This window comes from Panthera pardus, unplaced genomic scaffold (assembly GCF_024362965.1).
Source record: "Panthera pardus isolate Hobbes unplaced genomic scaffold, ASM2436296v1 HiC_scaffold_22, whole genome shotgun sequence".
NCBI lineage: Eukaryota > Metazoa > Chordata > Mammalia > Carnivora > Felidae > Panthera > Panthera pardus.
The window spans coordinates 64,013,467-64,037,208 of NW_026526788.1; the positions used below are offsets into that span (position 1 = coordinate 64,013,467).

General features: G+C 40.1%; 1 protein-coding gene across 7 annotated transcripts in view; it reads right to left on the minus strand.

Moving 5' to 3' along the window:
- The window catches only part of SORCS1 (sortilin related VPS10 domain containing receptor 1), a 546,182-nt gene that overhangs the window by 152,776 nt on the left and 369,664 nt on the right, over positions 1 to 23,742 (minus strand). For all 7 annotated transcript variants that reach the window (XM_053909904.1, XM_053909903.1, XM_053909906.1 and 4 more), the window contains exons 7-9: positions 15,609 to 15,727; positions 12,948 to 13,037; positions 6,376 to 6,555 (exon numbers count right to left, since the gene is read on the minus strand). In XM_053909904.1, coding sequence (XP_053765879.1) covers positions 6,376 to 6,555; positions 12,948 to 13,037; positions 15,609 to 15,727 — 389 coding nt within the window. The remainder of the gene's footprint in view (positions 1 to 6,375; positions 6,556 to 12,947; positions 13,038 to 15,608; positions 15,728 to 23,742) is intronic.

The window sequence follows — 23,742 nt, forward strand, 5'->3', positions numbered from 1 at the left end:
ACATAGGCTGTCCCCAACTCCCTTGGATAATATCCAGAAATTTCTCTACCCAGGCATACCTCAAAACCCAGCTCCATAAGCTCTTTTCCCAGAAACCAGAACCCCTAACTGTCCCCAACTCTTCCTCTCTTACCTCCAATTTGTCCCCCAGACGACATCATGGCTCTCAACAACTGTGTAGGTTTTTAAGAGCATCAGCCTTCCCCCAAACTTCTCCAGGGCTCCTTACATTCCTTACCATGATATAGTCATCAGCACTTCTCCTGACAGATCTCACACTATAGTCTCCCACTCTAATGTAACTTTTGGATTATCATTCACTCCACCATACTCCCTCACAAAAGTGAATATTAGAAGAGTCACTTTGTATAAGACTTATTTTGCTTTTAATAAAATAGGTAGTAAGAATTCTGCATTAGAAGATAGGACAGCAATAACACTATCCCATATTTACTGAGTACTTATGAAGTGTGAGGCACTATACGAAAGGTTTTGTAAGCATGAGCACATTAATCTCTCATGCACTCGAAATGGCAGAGTCAGTGATGTCCTCATTTTACAGGTATGCAAACCAAAGTTTGGATGGGGTCAGTTACTTCCCTAAGATCATTCCCCAGGGAACCTTATAGCTGGACTCCACTTCAATCTGTCTAACTCGAGAGCCCACACACTTAATGCTTTGGGCCCTACTATTTCTTCAAATTTCTCAGTCATCCTAGAGTATTCTGAGAGAAATGTCAGGGATGGGATGTCATACTTACTTGAGGCTACCTTTTATTCATTCTTCAGTACGTTTCCTTAATAGTTATCCCATAAATATTGTTTGAGCATCAACTATTTATCATGCATTCTTCCAAGCACTGACGATAAAGCACCTAGAATGTCTAAGTAACTATACGTTCATTGAACAGATTGTTTTTGACAGTGGGAATGTGTTCGGTGCTGGGACTTGGGTTTCTTTGGTGATTTTAACGAAGAACCCTATATTCTTCCTTTGTTTTTTTAATATGCATCTCTAGAGGGTGCTCTTCTCTCCCAAACTTTCTTTCACATGTTGCATGTGGAGGCTAAGCTAGGAAAACCCTTGCACAGGAGTTTTTGCTTGTTTCTGACTCTACTGAGGATTGGGAGATGATTCCTCCTACCCTCTCTGTCTCAGACATTAATTACAAATCCAAAGTGTCAAAATTTGGAAAGAATAAAAAATATGAATCAACAAGTGTAGCTAGAAAGAGAACATATCTGTGACCATAATTTCTTCAGGCTTTGGAGACAGGATATTTTTCTGTTCTAAAGAGAGAACTGCAGCCAGGAGAGACACATACTCAGGGAGAGCGGGGTCAGGGGTAACTCTGAAATCAAAGAGCCCACTCCCCCCGAAATGTCCAAGTGTTCTTTTCTTCCCTATTGCCTTAACCAGGCAACACTACCCTACTAAGGAGAGAGTAAGTAACCTTAAATACAATTAGATGGTACATTCTGTGCCCAGTAAGAAATATATCTTGGATAGGAAAGCATTTTTCTTCTCTAATTCCTATGTTGGATTATAAGAGGCAGCCTTTCCCTAAGAAGTCAAGGTGTCAGTACATCATCGCAACTGTTCGGCTTTCTCTTTTAAAGAGGTGCACTCATAGTGTGAAGAAGACACTATGTGTGCAATAGAACATGTGCTGCTCATTGGTTATGTCTTCCATCATGCCCACTGTGCCCACTCATGTATGCACACATTCTGTGCATCCCCAGTTTGCCAGCCAGGTGGCTTGACTCCCAACACAGCCCTTTCCACTTGGCTGGGATAAACTGTCATTGCCCATTAAGCCAAAGTGCTCTTCATCATCATTAATTAATATTCCCTTCCCAGAGGAGGATGGATATTGTCCAAAGCTGTCAGACCCCCTCTCATCATCCACACCAGACGGATACACTAGGAATCACACGTCTCAGACACACTCGTCATGTCTTTTTTTGCTCTGGCCACCATCAGGCATGCAGTCCTCTCTTACCCATCCCCACGTGATGCCCCTGGAGGGTTTGTGCTATTCAGGAATGACAGAATTTTAGAACACTTGTTTCTAGGCTTCTCTGAAAGAAACACATCCACCAGACAAAATCGGAAGGGACATGATAGTGCTGCCTGAATTTAGCTCTAACTACAGACTAAGGTGGTTCAGAAGGTGGTGAATAGGTCCAGAGAGATCATTTGCAGGTCCTGAGTTGGCTTTTCTCCAAGACTGTTTTCTTTTTTCTGTCTGGTTTCTTCTACTTCTAGGTAAAGTCTAGTACTATTTATCCTACCTTTCAATGTCTTTTCTTAGGGCTATTGCTGGGTCACAACCAAATACAAGCCCAAATCTTTCTAGAGACACAAATAGTTTGTTGTTAAGAGTTTGCATACTCTAGGGACACCTGGGCGGCTCAGTCAGTTAAGTGTCCGACATTGGCTCAGGTCATGATCTCATGGTTTGTGGGTTCGAGCCCCACATCGGGCTCTGTGCTGACAGCTCAGAGCCTGGATCCTGCCTCAGATTCTGTGTCTTCCTCTCTCTCTGCCCCTCCCCCATTCATGTTCTGTCTCCCTTTTTCTCAAAAATAAATAAACATTAAAAAAATTTAAAAAAAGAGTTGCATACTCTAGGATTTAGATCTTAATTCTGCCACTAGCTTTGTAATCTTGCAAAGCTGATTGCATTCTTTCTGCCTCTATTTACTCATGTTTAAAATGGGAGTAATTATAGTCCTAGTATCATAAAGTTAATGTATGGATTGAAGGAGATAATAATGGGAGGTTATTTACACAGCACTGTGTAAAGAACTGGCCCCTAAAATATTATCTATTGTTATTATGAACCTTCATCAACAAAAATCCTTATCTAGCATTTTTGCTCTGTGGGCAACTCTCCTGGTTCACATGTCTTGACTCTTTCAAATGTGGTACATGTTCAATGGCCAACTGACACTGAGGGAAAATTCTAGCATTGCAGTGATTAAACCACACAAGATGGTCACCCAACACTTGGTCCCCAGCACTCCCTACATCATCGCATACACACATGTGCTTCTACGGCAGAAAGGGCCACGTTTGTTGTAAGGTTCTAATGTGTGTATATGAACATAATGATTGATTTTAATGAGACATGTGCTTCCTTTTGCATTTCCCGCAAAGACTCATCAACAGTACATTTCCTCGATACATGGACTCCTATTGTTATACATTACACAGTCGGCCTCTGCTGAAACAGCTTAAAGAGCAAACAGCAATGGCAGGTAGTTGGCATGCAGAAGCATACAAGCAACGAACTCATGCCGTCCTCCTCAGTCACCCCCAAATGTGAGCAGACGTGCACTCCATATATTCTGTCTTTGTTACCCCTACCTCATATGTTGCTCATCTCTGCTCCTTATTAATTCATTTACAGATTTGCTTACTTTTCATTTACCTCTAAGCACTCATCATTCATTGCAATTCTACTGGGAAATTCATGCTGGATGGCTTTCAGCTTCCTGCTAACCAGAACAATCAGAGTTAAGGAACATTTGTGCCAGGTTCCACATCAGCCAATATTCTTTCTATCTAGGTAATCAGCAGATACGGCACCGCCATTCTGATCACATCAAGTTCAATTCAAGTTGCTGTGAACTGTCAGGCTAATAAAACCAAAGACTCTTCTTCCCCGGCCCCAGGACGCAGAACACCTTTACATAATGCAGTCACACCACCGCTCAAAGTGATGATAATAAGAGCCAGCAGTTTCCCTACAGACAGTCAACTGCAAGAGAGACACAAAGGGGAAACACAAGGATCAGCCAAGAAATGGTTTGCCGTGTCCCGAAGACACCCTGTTTCCTTTTCGCATTCCGTACCTGTTAGCAGTGTTTGAATTCAGAAAATCATTCATGAGAACAAGTGTGAATCACAGAACATTGCAAAGTCATTCCTGTCCAAAGCTGTTATCTTTTCCATCATCAAGGGACCGATTAAAATGGTCTCTGTTTTGGCAGAAGACAAAATTTATCCAAAAACAAAACAAACAAACAAAAAAACCCAAAAAACAAAACAAAACAAAACAGAACAACAACAAACTATTCCACAATAGATTGAAAAGAGGGGAGCAGTTAATCAGAAAGGGAAAAAAATGCAACCTGAAAACCAGAAAATATTTTCGGGAGAACAGGACAGAGTCAAGACCAGGGAAGCAAATTGGGTGATTGATCTGGGGCAGCTGCTTTGACTTCTTATGAGACTCTTGAAGCAAGGTATTTCCATCTTAAGTGCTGGATCAAGGCACGAAAATGAATGACATTTCCACAAAACACATTTAAAGTTTAAATGTTTGTACAGCATTTAGAAGTGAGGAAAGAAATGTGGCAATTTACGCTCGTTTATAAGAAGACAAGTAGTTGGTGTTCAAGAATTACTATGGCCATGCTAAGTGCAATATGGGAAGCAAGAGAGATCCAAAATAGTAGAAATGTGTTGGGTATTTAAACAATATGGGTAGATTTTAAGACTATAAGAATAGAACATTGCATTGGGGCTTAAACTCATTGGACTATAGTATTAATTATGCTATCTATAATTTGTTGAGCATTGATGTATTCCTGGAACCATTTTACAGTATGTTAAGATTAACACAAGTAATCCTCAGAGAAATCCTATCAAGTAGATACTATGTATATCTCCATATTTTAAACAAGGAAACTGAGGCTTGGAAATTATTGGCTTTGTCTCTAGAATACATACACATGGGTATAGCTAGGATTTAAATCCAGTCAACCTGACTCCAAAATTTATACTTTAAATCACAAATTTTATCCAACACAAATTTGAAACTAAATCACCAGGATATGTAAATATTTTCCAGAATACATTTTCAGATTGAGACTGAGATATATGATACTATATTTATCTGGAACATGGGCAGGAAATGAGTGGAAAAAAACTTGTGAATGTGTAAAAAAGTTTGCAGTGCATTTTTCTAAATATATACACACAAACTATGTCCCATGCTAGTCTGCACTCTGAATGGGACATACAGTTTGTTAATGCACATTTATACATACAGAGAAGTTTAGATACTAGAAGAAAATCCCCAAGAGCCCCTAAAGGAAAAAAGAGGTAGACAGCATTAAAAAGAATTACAACAGTGGGTTTAAACTTCTTAAGTGAAATTGGGTCCTTTCTTTGATATACTGGATATTATTCCCTTGCTTCTTGTTATTTAAGCAACTTCTTGACTTTCTGAAACTCACACTCAACCAAAAGATAGCATCATTATGACTGTACATATTTGAATCCAGTCTAGATTTTTTTTTCAGATAGGATATAGGTATATGATACAGACACTTCTCAAATTTGAATGCATTTTGTAATGGCTCATTATAACCCATTATAAATCTTTCATAGTGGAAGGTAAGACTGACAAATGGCTAAAATCCATCCCCAAATAGCAGCTTTCTTTCTACCTAGCTGTGCTTTAAATGGCAATTCAAGTGTTGGCATTTGTCATGAAAGCTAAGTGATCCAACATGTATGATTTTATTTTGTACCTTGGTCATTTTGAGAAGCAAAAGGCCGTAGTTCTCTTAGGGAATTATGGTAAACTTTGTTTTTTGTCTTTCCTCCCCCTCCCATTTAGGAGAGTAAGACCTACATGTTTGTCTCACTCACTGGCCCGCTGAGAGGATGACAATTAGCCAATGGAAGTTATCTAATGAAAAAGGTATTCAGGTCCAGGGCACCTGGGTGGCTCAGTTGGTTAAGCATCTGAGTCTTGATTCGACTCAGGTCTTGATTCACTCTCACGGTTCATGAGATAAATCCCCAAGTTGGCCTCTGTGCTGACAGTGCAGAGTCTGCTTGGGACTCTCTCTCTCCCTCTCTCTCTGCCCCTCCCACCCCCTTTCCAAACAAATAAATAAATATTAAAAAAAAAAAAAGGTATTCAAATCCAATGGGAGCATCTTCTGATCCAATGCAGAGTTGCCTCTTTCTTTCTTCAAAGAGAGAGGGAACATGCCCACTACCCCTTTGCTCACATTGGGACACCGTGTCTGCCCTTCAAGATTATTTTCAACATTCCCATTAGGATCACTCTTGTTCAAACCTTTCAATTGTTTGCTTCTCCAGATACTCTCTCTAGGTCTCTGAGACTACATGGTCTGTGGACTTCATGAAAAAAGAATTCTTCCCACAGGTGTTCTGTAGATTAAAAATTAACCAACAAAAATGCTCTACAAATCCCTTCTTCTCCTGAATGACAGGAGGCCACGTAAGGAACTAATAATTAAGATGATCAAGGCAACAGCCAATGGTAGGCCTTTACCTCCAGTCCAGGCACTACAGGGGCTCAGGACTGCACATGCCTCGTGACATACCTCATAGAGGTCAATCATGATGTTTCCCTCAGGACCTCTGCTGCTCTGAACATTCTCCAAGGCCAGCGTGAAATAGACCCCACGGGTGTCTGAGATATAGAGGTTATAGGTGTCATTTTGGTTCCATTCTTGCACCGCTGCAAACACTTGATTCTCATCTGTGCTGATGACGTGCATGTCCTGAAGAAAGATACAGAGGATGAAGAGGTTCGAACATTAACATGGCATGTGTCCGAAGAGAGTGGAATCTAATGAAGACCAACAGGATAGGCACTTAGGCACTGTAGTGGAAGATAGAAATTTTCCTTGTGTATATTTGTGAACTAAGAATTGATCAGGTTAGCGTTAACCATGTATTTCCTTTTTCATTTGTGAAGTTAAGCAGTAAGGCCATGAGAAAATAGGGCAGAGAAATGCTTGGTAGCTCACTTACAATTTAATTACTTCATTAGATAAATGAAGAATACCTTCTCAAATATGTATGACTTTGGAGAATCAGTCATCTTGATATACTTGCCAGGCACAAACAAGGTACATGTTCAGAAGGCTTATGTGGGGTAAATATGAGGAAAAGTCAGAGAGACAGCGAGAAAATAGACAAGCCCTGCATCTCTCAGTGTGGTTCATGGGCCACACTGGGGCCCATGGGGGCAGCATGGGGGCATCACCTGCAAGCTTGTCGGGCACACAGAATCTCAGGCCCACCTATTGAATAAAAAATCTGCATTTAAATAAAATCTCTCACTGATTCAGAGTTCTGTTAAAGTTCGTTAAAGTTTAACTGTTAACATGTGAAAGTTTGAGAAACACTGCCCAAGGCTCAGCAACTCCCAGAAGCCCACGAGGAAAACATTCACCTGAGAACCCCAAAGCACTAGCTGTCATGTCAATGAGGGCTCAAGCATTTGGTGGTTTATCTAAACCTTTACTCTGAGAAGTTCATTGGAAAACCCTAAGTGAGAGAGGGAAAAAAGTAGACTACTTAACTGATGACACTTTCAGACTCTGATAGTTCTGGAAGATAAAAATAAGGCAAAGATAGTATGGAGGCAGTGAGTAGATGTCCCTGGGGTGGGAATTCCAAATCCTTTCTTCCCCATTCAGAACTCCAGAGTAGTGAATATTCAGGGAGAGGCTGACATAAACCAAGGCTTGCTGTCTCCCGCGCACAAGCTCTTGGAGGCCTTTCACCCTTTGCCCAAGGCAGCAGACACTGGTATAACTCTCAAAAACCAAAAACAGAAACAAAACGAAACCAAAGCCAGAATTATATAGAAGCACAAAGACAGAAGAACAATAAGGAAATATTCCTGGCCTTTGTGCAGCTTAATACTCAAATCTTCCCAGATGGATCATCCTCCATTCTTGAAAAGCTTCGGGAGATTGTTGAATGATTTTTGGAAAGAATATCAGTGCTAGAAAATTCTACCTAACTTCTATCCTAAAGTTCTCCTTGTATATGCTGACGTTCTTTCAATCAAACAAAGGCAATTCAGCTTGGATTCTGCTCTAATGTATAGGAACAAGTCTTTCTCCCCATTACCGGGATCACAGTGAATTCCTATGACCCCAGAAGGAAGAGATCCTCATGCAGACAGCTTCATGTTCCTTCACCCCTACTAGGTACCACATGCCATACTCCGGAGTTTGATAATGTTTTTATAAAAAGAATACAGAGTAGGAGGCCAGAAATGAATCCTTCCCATTAATTCACTGCAGGTCAATAATGCAAACTTATGTTTTGTATGGAAGTTGGCCATTGCTTATATCAGCCAAATGTCTATTTCCATTTCTTCAGCTAACTGTAGCTTGATGTTCTTTGACAAACACCCTCATTGCTCTCCGAGAAATTTCCTCCCTGTACTCAGTCTTTGCTACTTTCTTCCACCCTCAGCACCAGAAATGAGCGTGTTGAATACGCAATGTCCCTGACCACAGTGGTTGGATCAGTGATGGTATGTAACAAAAAGCCAGTAAGACAGAATTATAGAATGACTGTGGCATTATTAGAAAAAAAAAAAAAAATATATATATATATATATATACACATATATATCTCACTATTAGTTCATTCATAAGCAGTAAGAATAAATAAAATAAAAAATAAAATAAAATAAAATAAAATAAAATAAAATAAAATAAAATAAAATAAAATAAAATTCTAGATCTGATGGAGACATATCTTAGCGGCAGGAGATGAAGACAGTCCTGAAGAAAATAGGCTCAAAAGAAAGAGAGGCCACATTCTGTGAATGTCTTTGAGACTTTGATTGTGGACAGCTAAGAAGCCTGCCCCACCTGTAAACCTTTCAGCTAGAGAGAACACTAGGGGAAAAAAAAAAAAAAAAAAAGGTTAAAAGAATGGACTTTCAAGTAAAACTACTTGAGTTCAGACCCTCCCTCTGTAACTTAGCTGTGTGAACTAAACTCTGTGCCTCAGCATTTCTACCTGTAAAACAGAGATAACAGTGTGCCCTCCATGGAGTTGTAAGGATTAAATCAGTTACTAAGTGTTACACATTTATAGTGCCTGGCATGTAGCATTTGTTTCATACGGGCTAGCTATTTTCAGTGACACATGCCCTTAAGTCTCTTCTGTTGATTAAGCAAGGTTGATTTGGCCTTTCTTTTCACCGCAAATGTTGGAGTGTTAACCAGTATACTTAATAAAAAGTAGTTCATGCAAGTGTTTTGCTTCTTTTGAATGGAGGGGATTAGGTATGGAAATTAGCTCAAAGGCCATTCAACCACTGAGGGCAAACTTTCTATGGCTCCCCATTTCCTAAATTAGGGCAAAGACCCAAATCCTTATTGTAGCATTTAGAATCCTCAAAGAACTACTCCTAATTCATGTTCACTCATCAGCAGGATGCAGTATTTTTCCTGAATTCATGTTATGATATTTAACCATAGATCTGGCCCCTACATAACTACTTCCTACCTCTGTGCCTTGGAGTGAATTTGTGCACTGGTGAACCCCTGAAGTCTGGGTCACCACAGACATCTCCTTAATAAATGCTAGGGACTAGATAGAGTACATTAACTATACTATCCCACTCAGACAAATCTTTATTTTGTAGATTCAGAACTAAAACACAGTGCCTCAAGGTCACATAGAGAACCAGTCACATAACAATAACAAATTCAAATGGCTACCTCTAGATAAGGGCCAAGATCAGTTCTCTCTCTCTCCATATAATCCAATTACAGTGAAGAGACTTAAAAAATGATGTTGGTCTTAGGTATTTGAATTGAAGGATCTGACATATTTCAATGGCATCTTCCTTTTTAATTCATGCCTATATTCTCCTCTATCAGGTAAATATGCTTTTTCTACCAGAATGGCACTTTATATTGAATGCTTTTACTGAGACACAAACTTGTAGAACAAGAAGTAGCCTTTTAGATCTTCTACGAGAGTGTTTTCCCAAGTCTGTTCCATAGCATACCAGCAATGTTGGACTTTTAACAGAATTTATTTTTTTTTAAGTGGATCTCTTTGGGAATGTTTGATCAGTGATGAATTATATAGTTTTCTTGCTCAAAGGACATCCTAGAAACTTCGACACCAGTGACCTACCATTACTCTTAAGGCAAAGAACATAGAATGAAATTTAGGTTTCTTCTTAAATTTATTTGATCATAGAGCCAAATTTTCATGAGGTATCTCTAAGGATATTTGATTCAGAGTAACATTTATTTTATTTTAAAAATGTAAAAACAAAACAAAACAAAACAAAAAACCAAAACAACAAACAAACAAAAAACAGAGAAAGAAATTGATAAGCCAGTCCATGGTTCCACAGCAAGTTAGTGACCTATGTAGGTCTGGAATCCAGGCCTCCTTCTGTGAATCAAACAGTCTCTGCACCACCCATGCCCTGGGTGCCATCGATCTCCGACCACACAGACAACGAGATCTATACTGATAATAATATTACCTTGCTTTTATAGAGTATCTGTCCTCCAAAGTGCTTGAAGCACTTTCATATGTATTGCCTCGTTTATCTCACTTGAGGGGCTCAGAATGAGCTCCAAGTAAGTTAAGGGAAGGAAACCTTCACTGTGTCTCCTGGTCTAGGGCTTTCATGCTTTTAATAGCAGCGGCAACATTAAAGTTTCCCCATCCCCCTCTCTGGTCATCATTACCATTATATTATTATTATTATTATTATTATTAATTTTTTTTTTAACACAGTTCAGGGTAACCATAGTCTTTCAAGAGCTGATACAAAGGCGGTGGATGATTACAGAAAATTTGACATCAAAGTGCTGGTTTGTCTTGATTCCTTTGTTGCGCATGAAGCTTTGTTCCTTTCCAGCCAAGGCAGCCCTGGCTTTGATAGAAGGCCACGAAATACATGTGCCTTTCCCACAAATCACTCCACCCAAGCTGGGGCTTCTCTTTGAAGGTGTAATGGGTTGTAATGAGGCATCTCATTGCCTTAAGTAAACATCTCCTTGGACTACATAATACATTCATTTGCTGTACTGACTCCTATTTTTCCGGGGAAAAGCTAAAATAATCCTTGCATTCTACCCTCATATCTCACATCAAGCTAGTAATGGAGCTTGCTCATCTGGGATAGCAAGGGGAGGGGACAGACAGTAGATTCAGGTTCAAAGTACAAGTGGCTAGATGTCACTGGGGGCAACTGTCAACATCGATCTATGTGATGGCCATGAAGAAGCAATGCAAAGTACATGTTTTTCCTAACACTCCAGTGCCAGGTCTGATGCTCCTTTGGTTTTAAACTACCATTTCTGGGGCTCCTTGGTCCATGGTTTTTTTTCTTTTGATGGCCCTCCAGTATATCAAAATTTGTGGGGGATCTGCTATCTTATAATAGTAAACTATTCAATTATTTCAAGAGAAGAAAGGTATAAAGGATGCTAGTTTGGGAGCTCAGGGGAGTTCAGTGCTGGCCTCAGTCCTGCTGTAGACAGAATTTGGTTTGGCCCAGGCTTATTCCACTCAAAGAGTATATTCCCAGGAGCTAGAACAAGATGATTGACTCACATCTGCTGCTCCTGATTTGGTCTCAATTCCCACATGCCTCTTGAGCAAGGGCATCTCCCTGCATTGACTTTAACTCTTGTTTTTAAAGGTGTAAATCTTGCAAGCTAACTACTGCATTTGCTGATCAATCAAAGAAATAGCAATTTATTTCGGCACTTGAAGGGGGAAAAAACCCAAAACGGCTCCGTTGGACTTACTGAGGAGGCATGATCATATCCCTCCTGGGCCTTCCCAAAAGATTATCCAAGGTACTTTTAACAGCACTCAGATTTAGTTTTACATATGGACTCTCCCCATGTCTCATCCAAGGCACAACTCCAAAGTTGTAGCTTGTCCTTTTGTAAAACACGTTAAACCGAATCAAGAGCAAGGAGCAGTTAAATGTATACAAGCACAGAAATAGTTCTGGGCAATTACCACTGTCATTAATTTCTTAGCTGCTAGAAATATTAGTAACTACTAACATGGATATTGTTCATGGAGTCAACAGGGAGATTTAATGTGTGTTATTATCCCAAATGTGTTGATGTCTCAGCCCACCTTACTCCTGTTAGGCTTAGAGCCAAAATGATGGCCCAGAAGGAGAATTCTGCCTGGAGAAGCCAGAGCAACTGCTACCATTTACTTTCCTGGAAGAAGAGATCTGCAATGACCTTGTGCTGTGTCTATCACACGATTCCCTGGCAGCTAGCTGGTGATGGGCCACGATAGCATACTACAAAGTCATGGACAAAAACACAAGATAGTCATGAAAACTCAGTCGAAAAAAGTTCTCTATGTTCTTTGCCCAACCCAAAGGTTTCAAAACTGAGCTACAACTATATTTAAACCTACGCTTCCCCCTTCCTACGGTCATACATACCTCCCTTGCTCTAAGATCAAGGCACAATGCATTTGTTACTTCAGACCACAAATCCACAGTTTGGAGCGCCCAAGTCAGTTTGACCTCCACTAGGTGGCACTCCATATCAACACAGTTCTTCAGTGTTTCTGGAAAGAGCCCAGGGAATGTCAGCAGTTGAGGGTCTTTAACTTCTGTCATTATTTCCAAAGGAGTAACGTCTTTGGGAAAGTCCAAAAAATTTAGCTGTGCCTCAGAACTCTAAAGACAGCCAGTATCGTAAGTTCTATTGAGAGAGAAAGCAAAGGTTGGATGCCGTATAGATGTACCCCCTCTCAAAAATTAATCACAATAGAATGGGATAGAAATGTGTCACCCCCGTCTTACTGACATAATATCCAAAGCATGTTTTTTGTTTTGCTAGAATACCAGTACATATTTCTTGAAAAGTAAAAGCAAATCAGTTGACAATTTATTTAGATGCTCCTATAACAAGAATTCCAGAGAGAGAGACAGAGAGACAGAGAGACAGAGAGACAGAGAGAGAGAGAGAGAGAGAGAGAGAGAGAGAGAGAACGTGAAAAGCAGTCATGGGGGATGAGAAGAGATAAATGAATATGAAAGACTGAAAGGGTCCTTGGGAAAGGGGTGAGGTCAAGAATATGTGAATTGAAGAAAATACTAAAATGAAGAAATCCATTCAGCTCATACCTTGGGCAAAGCATATTTGGGCAGCTTCATTTGGGCAAACGCATTCCTTCGGTAGGACACGTAGTAATGCGGCCGTCCTCCTGATGTCAGCTGGATCATAAACACAAGAGTTGTAAGAAGAGCTCCTATAATAGTTCCAGGCCCTCAAACAACAGCCATGAATGGAAGGGGGTAGATGCCAACACAACAGTGTGAATGACTATGGTAGACAAGCGTGAAGAACTAGAGCTCCATTCAAAAACGACTCATACAGTCTATGTGAACTGGTCTGAGGCCCAACCTAGCGCACTGGGTGAACATAAAATTCTTGGATTTGCCCTGTAGCTCAGAAACAAGGAAACATTTTCATTTCCTTTTTATTTTTCTTCTCTTTTGTGTTTCTAACGAGAGAAGCCTTAGGGCATATTGGCTTAACGTCCATCAGCCGTCCCCAGCTATCCAGACCAAGACTATGACCACGCAAACAGGTCCCCATGCCATATCAGAAGGAAACAGCCCGGGTGAAACGGCGGCAGAGCTGGAGCCTCTCATCTCTGAGCGCTGAGTTCCGTTTGATGCTGTACCATAGATGAATGTGAGTATGTCTCACCTACAGCCGCGCTGCTGACACATTAGACGGAAAACCGGCCAGGGTCATAGCCCCAAATCATTATAGATCTCTATCTTCCAGAAGAGAACTCTGAGCTACCTCCTCCAAGTCTGTCCAGCACATACAGCCCAGTGAACCCCGTGGGTGCGAGGGAGGGCAAGAAGGGGTGCGGTCTCCACCCCAGCACGAGCACTGTTTCGTGGAGTGGCAACGGCTCCACTCTCAGTCTCCCTCTCCTTTGTAGCCCCTGTTTTTTTTTTTTTTTTTTTTCCCAGTTTGGTTGAGATATTCACATACAAGATAGGTAACTTTAAAGTGTACAATGTGATGATTTGATAAATGCATATACTGCAAAATGATGATCACAATAAGGTTAGTTGACACCTCTATCCCCTCATTTAATTATGATATTTTGTGTGTACTGAAATCATTTAAAATCTACTGTCTTCATAACTGTCGAGTATACAATACAATATTGGTAATTATAGTCACTATGCTATACATTAGATCCTCAGAACTTATTCATCTAATAGCTGGAAATTTGTACCCTTTGACCAACGTCTCCCCACCTCCCACCCCGTAGCAAGGACCATCTAGTCTGTATTTCTATGAGTTGGTGGAGTCACTCTTAATCCATATAAATATCTGGAGTTGGAACATCAGTTGGAGTTTGCATACTCAGATTGTGTCAACAAATGCTGTGGGTGAAGGTCCATCAGACACGTACGAGAGTGACTGGCAAGTTATCTTGTCCACCATGATTGGGCCAGATCACCTCCTAATTCTAGGGATGGGCTATGTTCACAGTGCTCACAGGATCATGTTCACAGCGGTATGGGTAGAAAATACATAACGTTTTAAAGGCAGAATTGATTGTCATTGGTTAGTCACATATGTGGATTATAAATCATTATTAGAAAACAGAAAAGGTTCCTGGCAGAAACAGTGATTGAGAAATGAATTATAGATACAACTAGAACGTGTAACCATTTTAATGTCACTTGACAATTTGATGCTGAAGTTATCAGAGTACTCATTATTCATTTCCCCAACAAAGAAATGAAGTATATGTATGTGTATAATCATTTGCAAAACATTTTAAGAGTACATAGGTTGATTTTGTGCATTTTGAACATTTGCTTCCTTAAAACATGGGATTGAATATTCTGAATTATGATTTCTTGTCCAAATAAATATATTAGTGTTAAGAATGTGTCTCAATCATAGTGAAATTGTGTATATGTATATATATATGTGTGTGTGTGTGTGTAAAAATGAATATATGTAATGAATATGTCAATATATTTAATGTATACACACACACACACACACACAGAACTATTCAGCAATTGTACCTTTGTCACTCTTACCATGGGAAGCAATAAGTGAAGTCTGTCTAAACTTACCTAACAACTAAATAAATCACTGTTCAAACAAACCTAAAACTTTCCTGAAATGCTGAAAAGCAGCAAAGCATACTTGCTCCCTCTCTCTTCTAACCACTTTACCTCAAAAGGTTTCCCACTCTCTTTAGGAGAGAAAAACCCGACTGCATACATCTCCTCCACTTCTCATCCTAATCATAGTCAGAGCATGACAATAATGGCTGATTACTCTCCACCTCGCCTCTGCCTCCCACTACCTCCAGTCACCCCGCAGCTTCCTGTTGCCATCTGTTTCTCTATTTTTAAGGTAAGTATTGAGGAACAGGCTGATTGGCTGACTCTTCTGATAGGAAGAGAGTGACATATCCACTCAGTCTCACTGAAGGCAGAGGAAGGGTGAACAAAAGTGTGTATCATTCTGGAGACAACCTTCATACTCTAAGCGGTGCCTCCGTGACCACGTGTTGATAAGGTCCTCCAGACGCTGCTCAAAGGAGCTAATTAATATTCCGTGAGCATAGAAGCTTCGACACTTGGCAATGTTCCTTTTGTCAAGAAGATAATGATTTTATTTTTCTTCCTTTTTTTACCCTCAAGGGAGTGTAAGCAGGCAAAGGAGGCTGCATTAGGGACGGAAGCAGGGAAGAGGACTGTCTGAGACAATCAACAGAAATGGATCTTTCATACCTGAACAAACACATAATCATCCTGGACAATCAAAGAGTCTGGGTCAATGTAGCCTGGAAAAGGTTTATTCCTGTTGGCCTCTGTGCAGTTCTGCATTCGGCAAGTTAGGTACTGTGAATCTGAAAGAAAAAAAAAAAAGGTAGGGGGAAGGTATACACACTGAGTATCACACTCAGAGTGGACCTTTTTTCTTTCCCTTGCTATCTCCAATTCTTGAAACAAATCTCACATTCTTTAGCTGCATTATTTTTATCATTATTATCGTTCAAAGTGGTATCATTATTATTTTACTCACTCTTTTTTTGAGAGAGCACAAATGGCAGAGAGGGGCATTGGGAGAGAGAATCTTAAGCAGGCCTACGCTCAGCGCAGAACCTGACACAGGGTTTGATCCCACCCCCTGGGATCATGACCTGAGCCAAAATCGAGAGTCGGACACTCAACTGACTGAGCCATCCAGGCACCCCATTATTTTACTCACTTTCTGTCAACACCATCACCAGCATGCCCCCTCACCTCCACCAAACCTTGCCATCCTGGAATACTAAATCCTCATTAATTAATTTTCCTCTCCCAAACCTAAATGAAAATATTTTTAAAAACTGGCAATAATATTTACGGTTTCCTAATTATTTTTTTGCATTTGTAGGCTCTTCCTCCACACTCTGACCTTTGACCAACAAGCAGGGAAACGTGGATATAACATGCATTTACCAGCCATCTCATGCAAGAAGTTATAAACATTGTTAGAAGCAGTAAAATTCCATGTCAAGACAAAGGCCTTTCTTCTAATAATTTTAAGTGAAATAGAATAGAGAGGAGTTTCCTTGGGTTCAATAGTTTGCTCTAATTCTACAGACGAGAAAACCAAGACCCTGAATCTTACCTGAGACTTGACAGCAGATGGTAAACCTATCAGTTAAATTAACTCTTCTATACATTTGCTATCTATGGCTGGAAGTGCAATGTATCAGGGTGGCTGCCTTGGTTTTTCAACCACAACTATTCTGCTCTCTCTACTAATCAGGTATCATTTCATACTTAAAACTCCTTTTGCCTCCTTGCATTTAAAATAAATTCAAATCTTCTACTCCCCACCACTCCAATGTCCCCACATGTTAATCTCTTCTTCTCTCTGTGAGTCTTCTAATCTGGCTTCCTTTACATGCAGAAATTTGGCTAAACTTTCTACTACTTACGAGACTTTTCGCTTGTATTCCCTCTGCCTAAAATGCTTTTCCCCTGGTTGTTCACAAAGAAAGTTCTAGATTTCAGTCTACTATTATTTCTGAGGGTCTTCCATGATTAATCTGGATCACACACCATTTTGTTAATTCCCCCCCATGGAATTCATTTCTGTCTGTCTCTATTAGAATATAAGCTACTTGAAGATAGTGACTCCTTTTACTTGTTGTTCACTGATGTACCCTCAGGTTCTAATACTGTTCCAGGGACATATTGGCCAATGAGTAAATATTCACTAGAATGTGCCTTTTTATTGTAATATATCTTTTTCAATGAAGAAGAAAGTCATTTTACCTTTTTTTTTTCTTGATGCTTAATAAATGGATGTTTGATTTTAGGATATCAGGGATGTATAAAGAAATCCACTATTCCAAATTAAAACAAAATAAGGAGATGAAGATTTACATGAAATGGGGGTAGGCAATAGTATAGCATTGGATGCAAGGATTCACTAATGACTTCTCTCAAGGACAATTCCAGGACCATCTTTACCTATGGAAATTGGGTAAAATCTGTATTCTACAAGGAGGACCACAAGGGGGCGGCATGCATATTTGCTCCATCTGACCAAGGACATGTAATTGCTGATAAGCTCTTATGAGACTGGAGGTGAAATTTATTCACAATATTCCTTCATGCCTCTGCCATCTGTGGGGATGGGATGGCTCTGAAGTACTTTAAGCCATCTGGTTGTAGTGAAACCATCTCTGTAGATGAACTAAAGAAGGGCCATCTACTCACTCTTACCACCTTCTTCAAACATTCTTTATCATTCCATCTTAGGGCATAACTCAAGGTCTTTCTCCTTGAAGACAATTTCTGGGAGTCAGTCCTTCCCAGAATCGTCCTCTTTCCCACCATAGCACACAAAATCTTCACCTCACAGTTTCACACTCCACCAGATTCTTCCACATCTTTTAAACGACTTTTATTTTTCCAAAGGTAGCTTGGGGTCACAGCAATGGACACTGGTAACTATGAGACCGGGGCTTGAGTTCTTATTTGGTCACTTACTAGCTACATAGTTCAAAAGAAATTTCAATCTCCTGAGCCTTGCCACCCTCATCCATTAAATGTGAATGCCAATGTCAACTCTCTTGAATTTTGGCTCTAAGAATTAACTATAATAGCATATATGCTGAATGTTTTAAAACTCAAATGTGTACAGATACGAGCTGTTATCAATAATGATAACATTCCTATTTTCTCTTTTGCTACCTTTCACAATAATTGGATCAGTTTGGGGGCCTTTTAAAGGCTAGTTAAACTGAATTTGAGTACTCCAGTTATGTTTCTGTATCAGCTATGTTTCTTTTGGTGACCTGCTCGATACCCATTCCTCCCGGCCTCTTTGATGGAAAAGCCAATACTGGATCGGTTGACTTATCCTTCCTTCTGCATGACTGAGAAGTGCCCATATGCAAGGATTAATCCTCTTGGGTCTATGCCCGCAAAAGGTCTTCTGACTCCCCTTGTCATTGGTTGGTTCAGGAAAGAGCATTAAAACTGAGTTCTAGTAAATGAGAAGAGAGGGCAGTCTTGTAAGGGAGAGACCAGGAAATACAGCAGAAGACCCTGTTCTGCCTCTCTAGAATAATGTGATGCTGAGAACTGCTCTAGCCTTCTTTTTACATAGAGGAGCCAGTAAGCTTACAGTTAAGCTTACCTAATGAGTATGAAAAGAGATGAAAAGGACCTATTTCCTGATGACACTGAGTTACTGATTATACTGAACTTACAGCTGCTCTTTTTCTGCACTTCTTATGTGAGATAATGAACAAAAACAATGATTAACCAAACTAAATCAAAGATTCCTGATTAAGAGATCTTGGCCTTCAAATTACAAATACAACTTCCAATCAGAATTTCTTGGACTGTCACCTGATGAGAACTTTTGATAAATACACAGTGCTTGTTTTCTTTGCATGGGGTCTCAGAGTTTAAAGCTTTCTTAAGACTTGAACCTCCTCTTCAAAGGTTCCTGAACAAGTATAAGACGGAAAATATAAAGATACACTTCTCATATTTATAACTCAGCTACTGAGAAACTATGAAGCTGAGGGATTTGGGAAGAAAATAAAAGAGCAGGGAAACTAACAATTGTTGAATACCAATGTTCCAGGTTCACATTTATTTCATACATTTAATCTTGATAATACTACAAAGTATAATATATCGACTATTTTTTTAGATAAAGAGAATGAAGCTCAAATACGTAATGTTTTACAGAAATAGCATTATGGGTTTCAAACTTGGCTGGCTCCAAAGCTGGTTTATTTCCACTACTCTGTATTGTGTGAAGAATGCTGGTAAGTTTGGGGCCAACTTCTGTTAATTATATTTCGTCTTTGATCTAAGTAGCAATGCATACACCCAGATACAAAAAGAAAGACAAGTAAATTTATATTTTGTGTGGAGTAATTTGGCAATAGGATCAAGATCCTTGAAAATACTCTCTTTGACCTCACATTTATTTCTGAGAATTCTAACCAAGGGAATAAGTAATGATCTATGCAAAGATTTAGGTACTTCAATTTTCATCAGTGTTGTTTATAACAAAACTAAATAGAAAAATGGTCAAACATAGAGGAATAACTTTTTAAAACCTCAGAACATGTTTGTTATTAAAATCCTGATTCTAAAGAGTATATGAAGATTTACGGAAGTGGTTAATGCATTTCATGTAATAAAAATAGGTTTCTAATTAATAATTTGTATCAATGTTTTAATTTCTTAGTTTTAAAAAACAGACCTCGGTTATTTAAGAAGTTAACATCGGGGAGAGCTAGGTAAAGCTGTACTATCTTGGTAACTTTTCTGTTTACCTAAAACTATTCCAAAATAAGTAGGTTACCAAAATATGTGCATATCAACCCGATTTTCTGCAAGTTGTATATATAGATATCTACATATGTATGCTTACACTGGAAAAATGAATAAAAGATATACATGAGATGTCAACAATAGTATACAGGTAGTGATATGAGAGAAGGAGACAACTGTGTGCAAAGCCCTGGAAAGCATGTCTCAGCCAGGAGGTGGAGGCGGCGTGTGAGATCTGTCCCACAAAAATCTGAGAAGCTTCTCTAATTCCTCTGCTTCTCCCACTCCCCATGACACATACTGAGGCAGAGCACCACGAACAATATGTGTAATGAGCCCGTCTTTGGGCTAAGAAATACCAAAGGTTCCATTGGGCGACACAAGCAAAGTCCCAGGAAGAGGCTTTGAAACCACTGCTTGCTTAGAGAGGCTCAAAGTGAAATTTGCAAGCTGAAGGGGAAATGAACAATTTTGAGCTGCCTGCCCCTGGTAAAGGGCTCCTGGTTTGTTCTCTTTCTCCTCCTAATGGAAACAGAGAGAAATTGGCTGCACTTCATAATGAGGGACCAATCACTCTTATTCCCCTTGGGGCTTACTGTAATAGCATTAAGTATGATGAACTCTTTGCATATTCAATTCTAGTGAGTGTATGATGCGATTCCATAGGAAGTATCTTGTAATTTGGCATTAATTAACGTCAATTAATGCATGCAACTGCTAGACTTTAGAATTAATTTCATTACTTTTCCCACACAGATGTTTTCCTTGCCATAGGTAATTAGGGCCCTGTGCTGCTCTTCTCAGGCATCCTCACTCTGTATAACAGCTGCCGCTTGGCTTAATGCAATTCCCACCCCTGCAGAATCTGTGATGTAGACAAAGGCTGCCTTTCGAAGGCCAGGCTTTGAGCAGAGGAACAGGGCTTTAAATGCAGGTTCAAGGCCTGCTAGTTTTGTAAACGTAAGCAACCACTTCACCTCTCTGCACGCTGATCTGTAAAATGGAAAACATGGGGGCCATCTTGCCAGTGGTTGTGATGCCCAAAGACTTCAGTCATGAAACGTGTTCAGTCTAGGGCTGGGCTAGACCGTGCTCCAATAACAGGAGCAGTGATTGCTACTGAAGCCCTCTCTCTTGAATCACCACTACCATCCACTGTGTCTCAACTGTAAAGTACTCCAGACATCTCTACCTGACACATCTTTCTTCATATTTGATGTTTGGTTTCAATTAAAGATTTTTTAAAGTATTTTTCAAAGCACCATGAAAAGTATTCTCCTTGTATAATTAATAGGTATTTGTGTGAGTCAGTGGGCAGTGGGCAGAAATGGAAAATAACCAGGGGTATGAAGAGGACATGAGAGTTGGCTGGGTGCCCAGCACACAGGGCCTGCCAGCCCACAGCCATATTGCTTTGCGAATGCTTCCTCCTGTTGGGAATGATGTTCTAGGTCCTAGCTCTATCTCCAGCATGCTGCATGACTCTGAGAAGGTCACTTACCAAGCCAGGTTTCAGACTTTTTCTCTTTGTAATGAAGATTATTAGAACTTTAGAACTATAGGGCGCCTGAGTGGCTCAGTTGGTTAAGCATCCAACTTCGGCTCAGGTCATGATCTCACGGTCTGTGGGTTCCAGCCCCCCCCATCAGGCTCTGTGCTGACAGCTCAGAGCCTGGAGCCTGCTTCAGATTCCGTGTCTCCCTCTCTCTCTGCTCCTCCCCTGCTCCACTCTGTCTCATTCTCTCAAAAATAAACATTAAAAAGAAAAAAAAAAAAGAGAGAACTTTAGAACTAAAAAAGGACATTAAGAATCAGACTATTACTTTAAGATCTGACAGGTCTTCACTATACTTTACCCATTGAAACCTGTCTCCTCCCACCCCTGCCTGAAGAAATGAAGCTCCGTGATGTTGCTGGTTAAGTCTACATTTTCAGGACTTCTGCTATTTCTAAACAGCACGTTCATTCCTGGCTGACACCTGTGTCCATTCAGACAGTTACTCGGGTTTGAATTTCCTTTTCCTTGCCTGTTACCCTGACCAAATACTTGCTGGGCTTTCTTCTGTGGGGTTTTGCCTGAGGCTCAGGCTGACCTCTCCTTTCCCAGAATCTCTCCAATGATAGCAGCAGCAGCATTAACCTCCAGAATTACCACAGTGACCTCTTCTCTGGGTCAGGAACCATGCTAAGTGGATCGCATGCTTTTTCTTTTTTAAATTTTGTAAAAAAAAAAAAAAAAATCCAGAAAGAGGTACTTTTTACAGATGAAGAACTCCAGACTTAGAGACGAGATTTGTCTAAGCTCACATGCTAGTAAATGACACAGCAAGAAAAACATCACAGATCTCTAGAACTCTACCAGTGATTCTATTATTCAAAAAATATTTAGCACCAAATCCTTTTGTATACCTTAATATTACAAAAGTTTCATTTTAGACAAAGCCATAAACTCTGTAGGCAGTCAGTCATGAGCACTTTAAAACCCTAAACTCCATTAATTTTCAACCTTAAAACAGGGAAGTTTTTAAAGCCCATGCATCTGCATATAAATCTTTCTTTTGTCCTTTATATTGTTCCATTATTTGTTTGAGAACTTTCGTCTTAAATGTTCCCACTTAACACACACACACACACACACACACACACACACACACACCCGTCGAGCCCACATGCTTGTGCTCATATAACCTTCAGTACCATCAGGATTCGAGCGCCCTCTGTGGCATGTACCAGTCAGAAATTGGCATCTGCAAAAATGAGACTCTAGCCATGGCCCCTGAAAATACTATGCAGAGTTCAAAAAATTTCCATGAAAATTATAAACTTAGATTAAATGTTCTCCCTTGGCATAACAAGATTGTGGCATTGCTTTCTTCTATGAAATCTCTTGATTTCGGTCCAGTATAACTTTCTAAATGTTGTCCTCATGAGGTCATGACTACTCCAGGAAAAGTTCTGAGATCATACCTTTTTTTTTTGCAAAGTACAGGACTAGGAAATAGGGCCATGAGACAGAACATAGAGACTTAATAATTTAATAGAAATGCAAAAAAAAATAAATAAATAACTTGCCTACTATAATGCGGTATGGTGAGTGCATCCCAGGAAGGATCAGGTGCTGGGAGCCCACAGGTGAGGGTCACCCAAATTTATACCTCTCCACAGATGGTCTACTTTGTGCCAGAAATTGTCCTGTGACAGCATTTATTTTACTTTGCATCACACAGAACTGTGGACGTGTTATGCCCACCTGGCCAGCAGATTTTTGGGGATAGAGACTATTTCACTATTCACTCAAATATGACATCTCCCCTAACTACAAGGTAAAGTCGAGGAGAGTGAGGCTTTTGCTACGTTCCCTTCCATCTCTCCTTTGCATCTGGGACAGCACCTGGCACAGCATTCAGGTCCAATGATATCTGTTGAATGAAGGAATAGTATGTCCGAGGTTAAGCAAACCTGGCTTCATATTCTAGCCCTGAGGCAATGGTGAAAACATTTAATCCTTGAAAGCCTTGTTTTCCTCAAAGTTAAAATGAGAACGATAACAACAGAGCCTATTTCCGAGAATTGATGTAAGGGTGCAGCGAAAGATTAGCAGGAAGTGCCTTAGTGCCTGTCCAATGATAGGAATATAATCCATGACACCAGCACCATTGTTGCTCGAGAACATAGAGGACAAAGAAAGAGAATGTAGGAGTTAGTGCCAAGATCTTTAGAACACTTTTTTTTTTTTTTTTTTTTAAAGCAGGAGTCAGAAGCATCAGGAATTTTCCAGATGGCCGGAAATTGTCACACATTATATGGACTAGTGCTGCTGTGTCCTGGGGGATCCTAAACACCCAGTAGAAACCCAGACCTCTGTCGTAGAGTTAAAGCCTAGGGATAATAGGTTTCTCTTGTGTACCTCTGTCCTCTCCTCCCGAGGATGGGAAGTCAGGGCACAGACCTTCCCACTGCGGCTGGGCATACAGGACACAGGGGAAGTAACACATAGCTGGTACAAAGAGCACACTTTGAAAGCTGCCCAGCTGAGCCTGTGGCTGTGTGTCACTGTCAGGTGTTC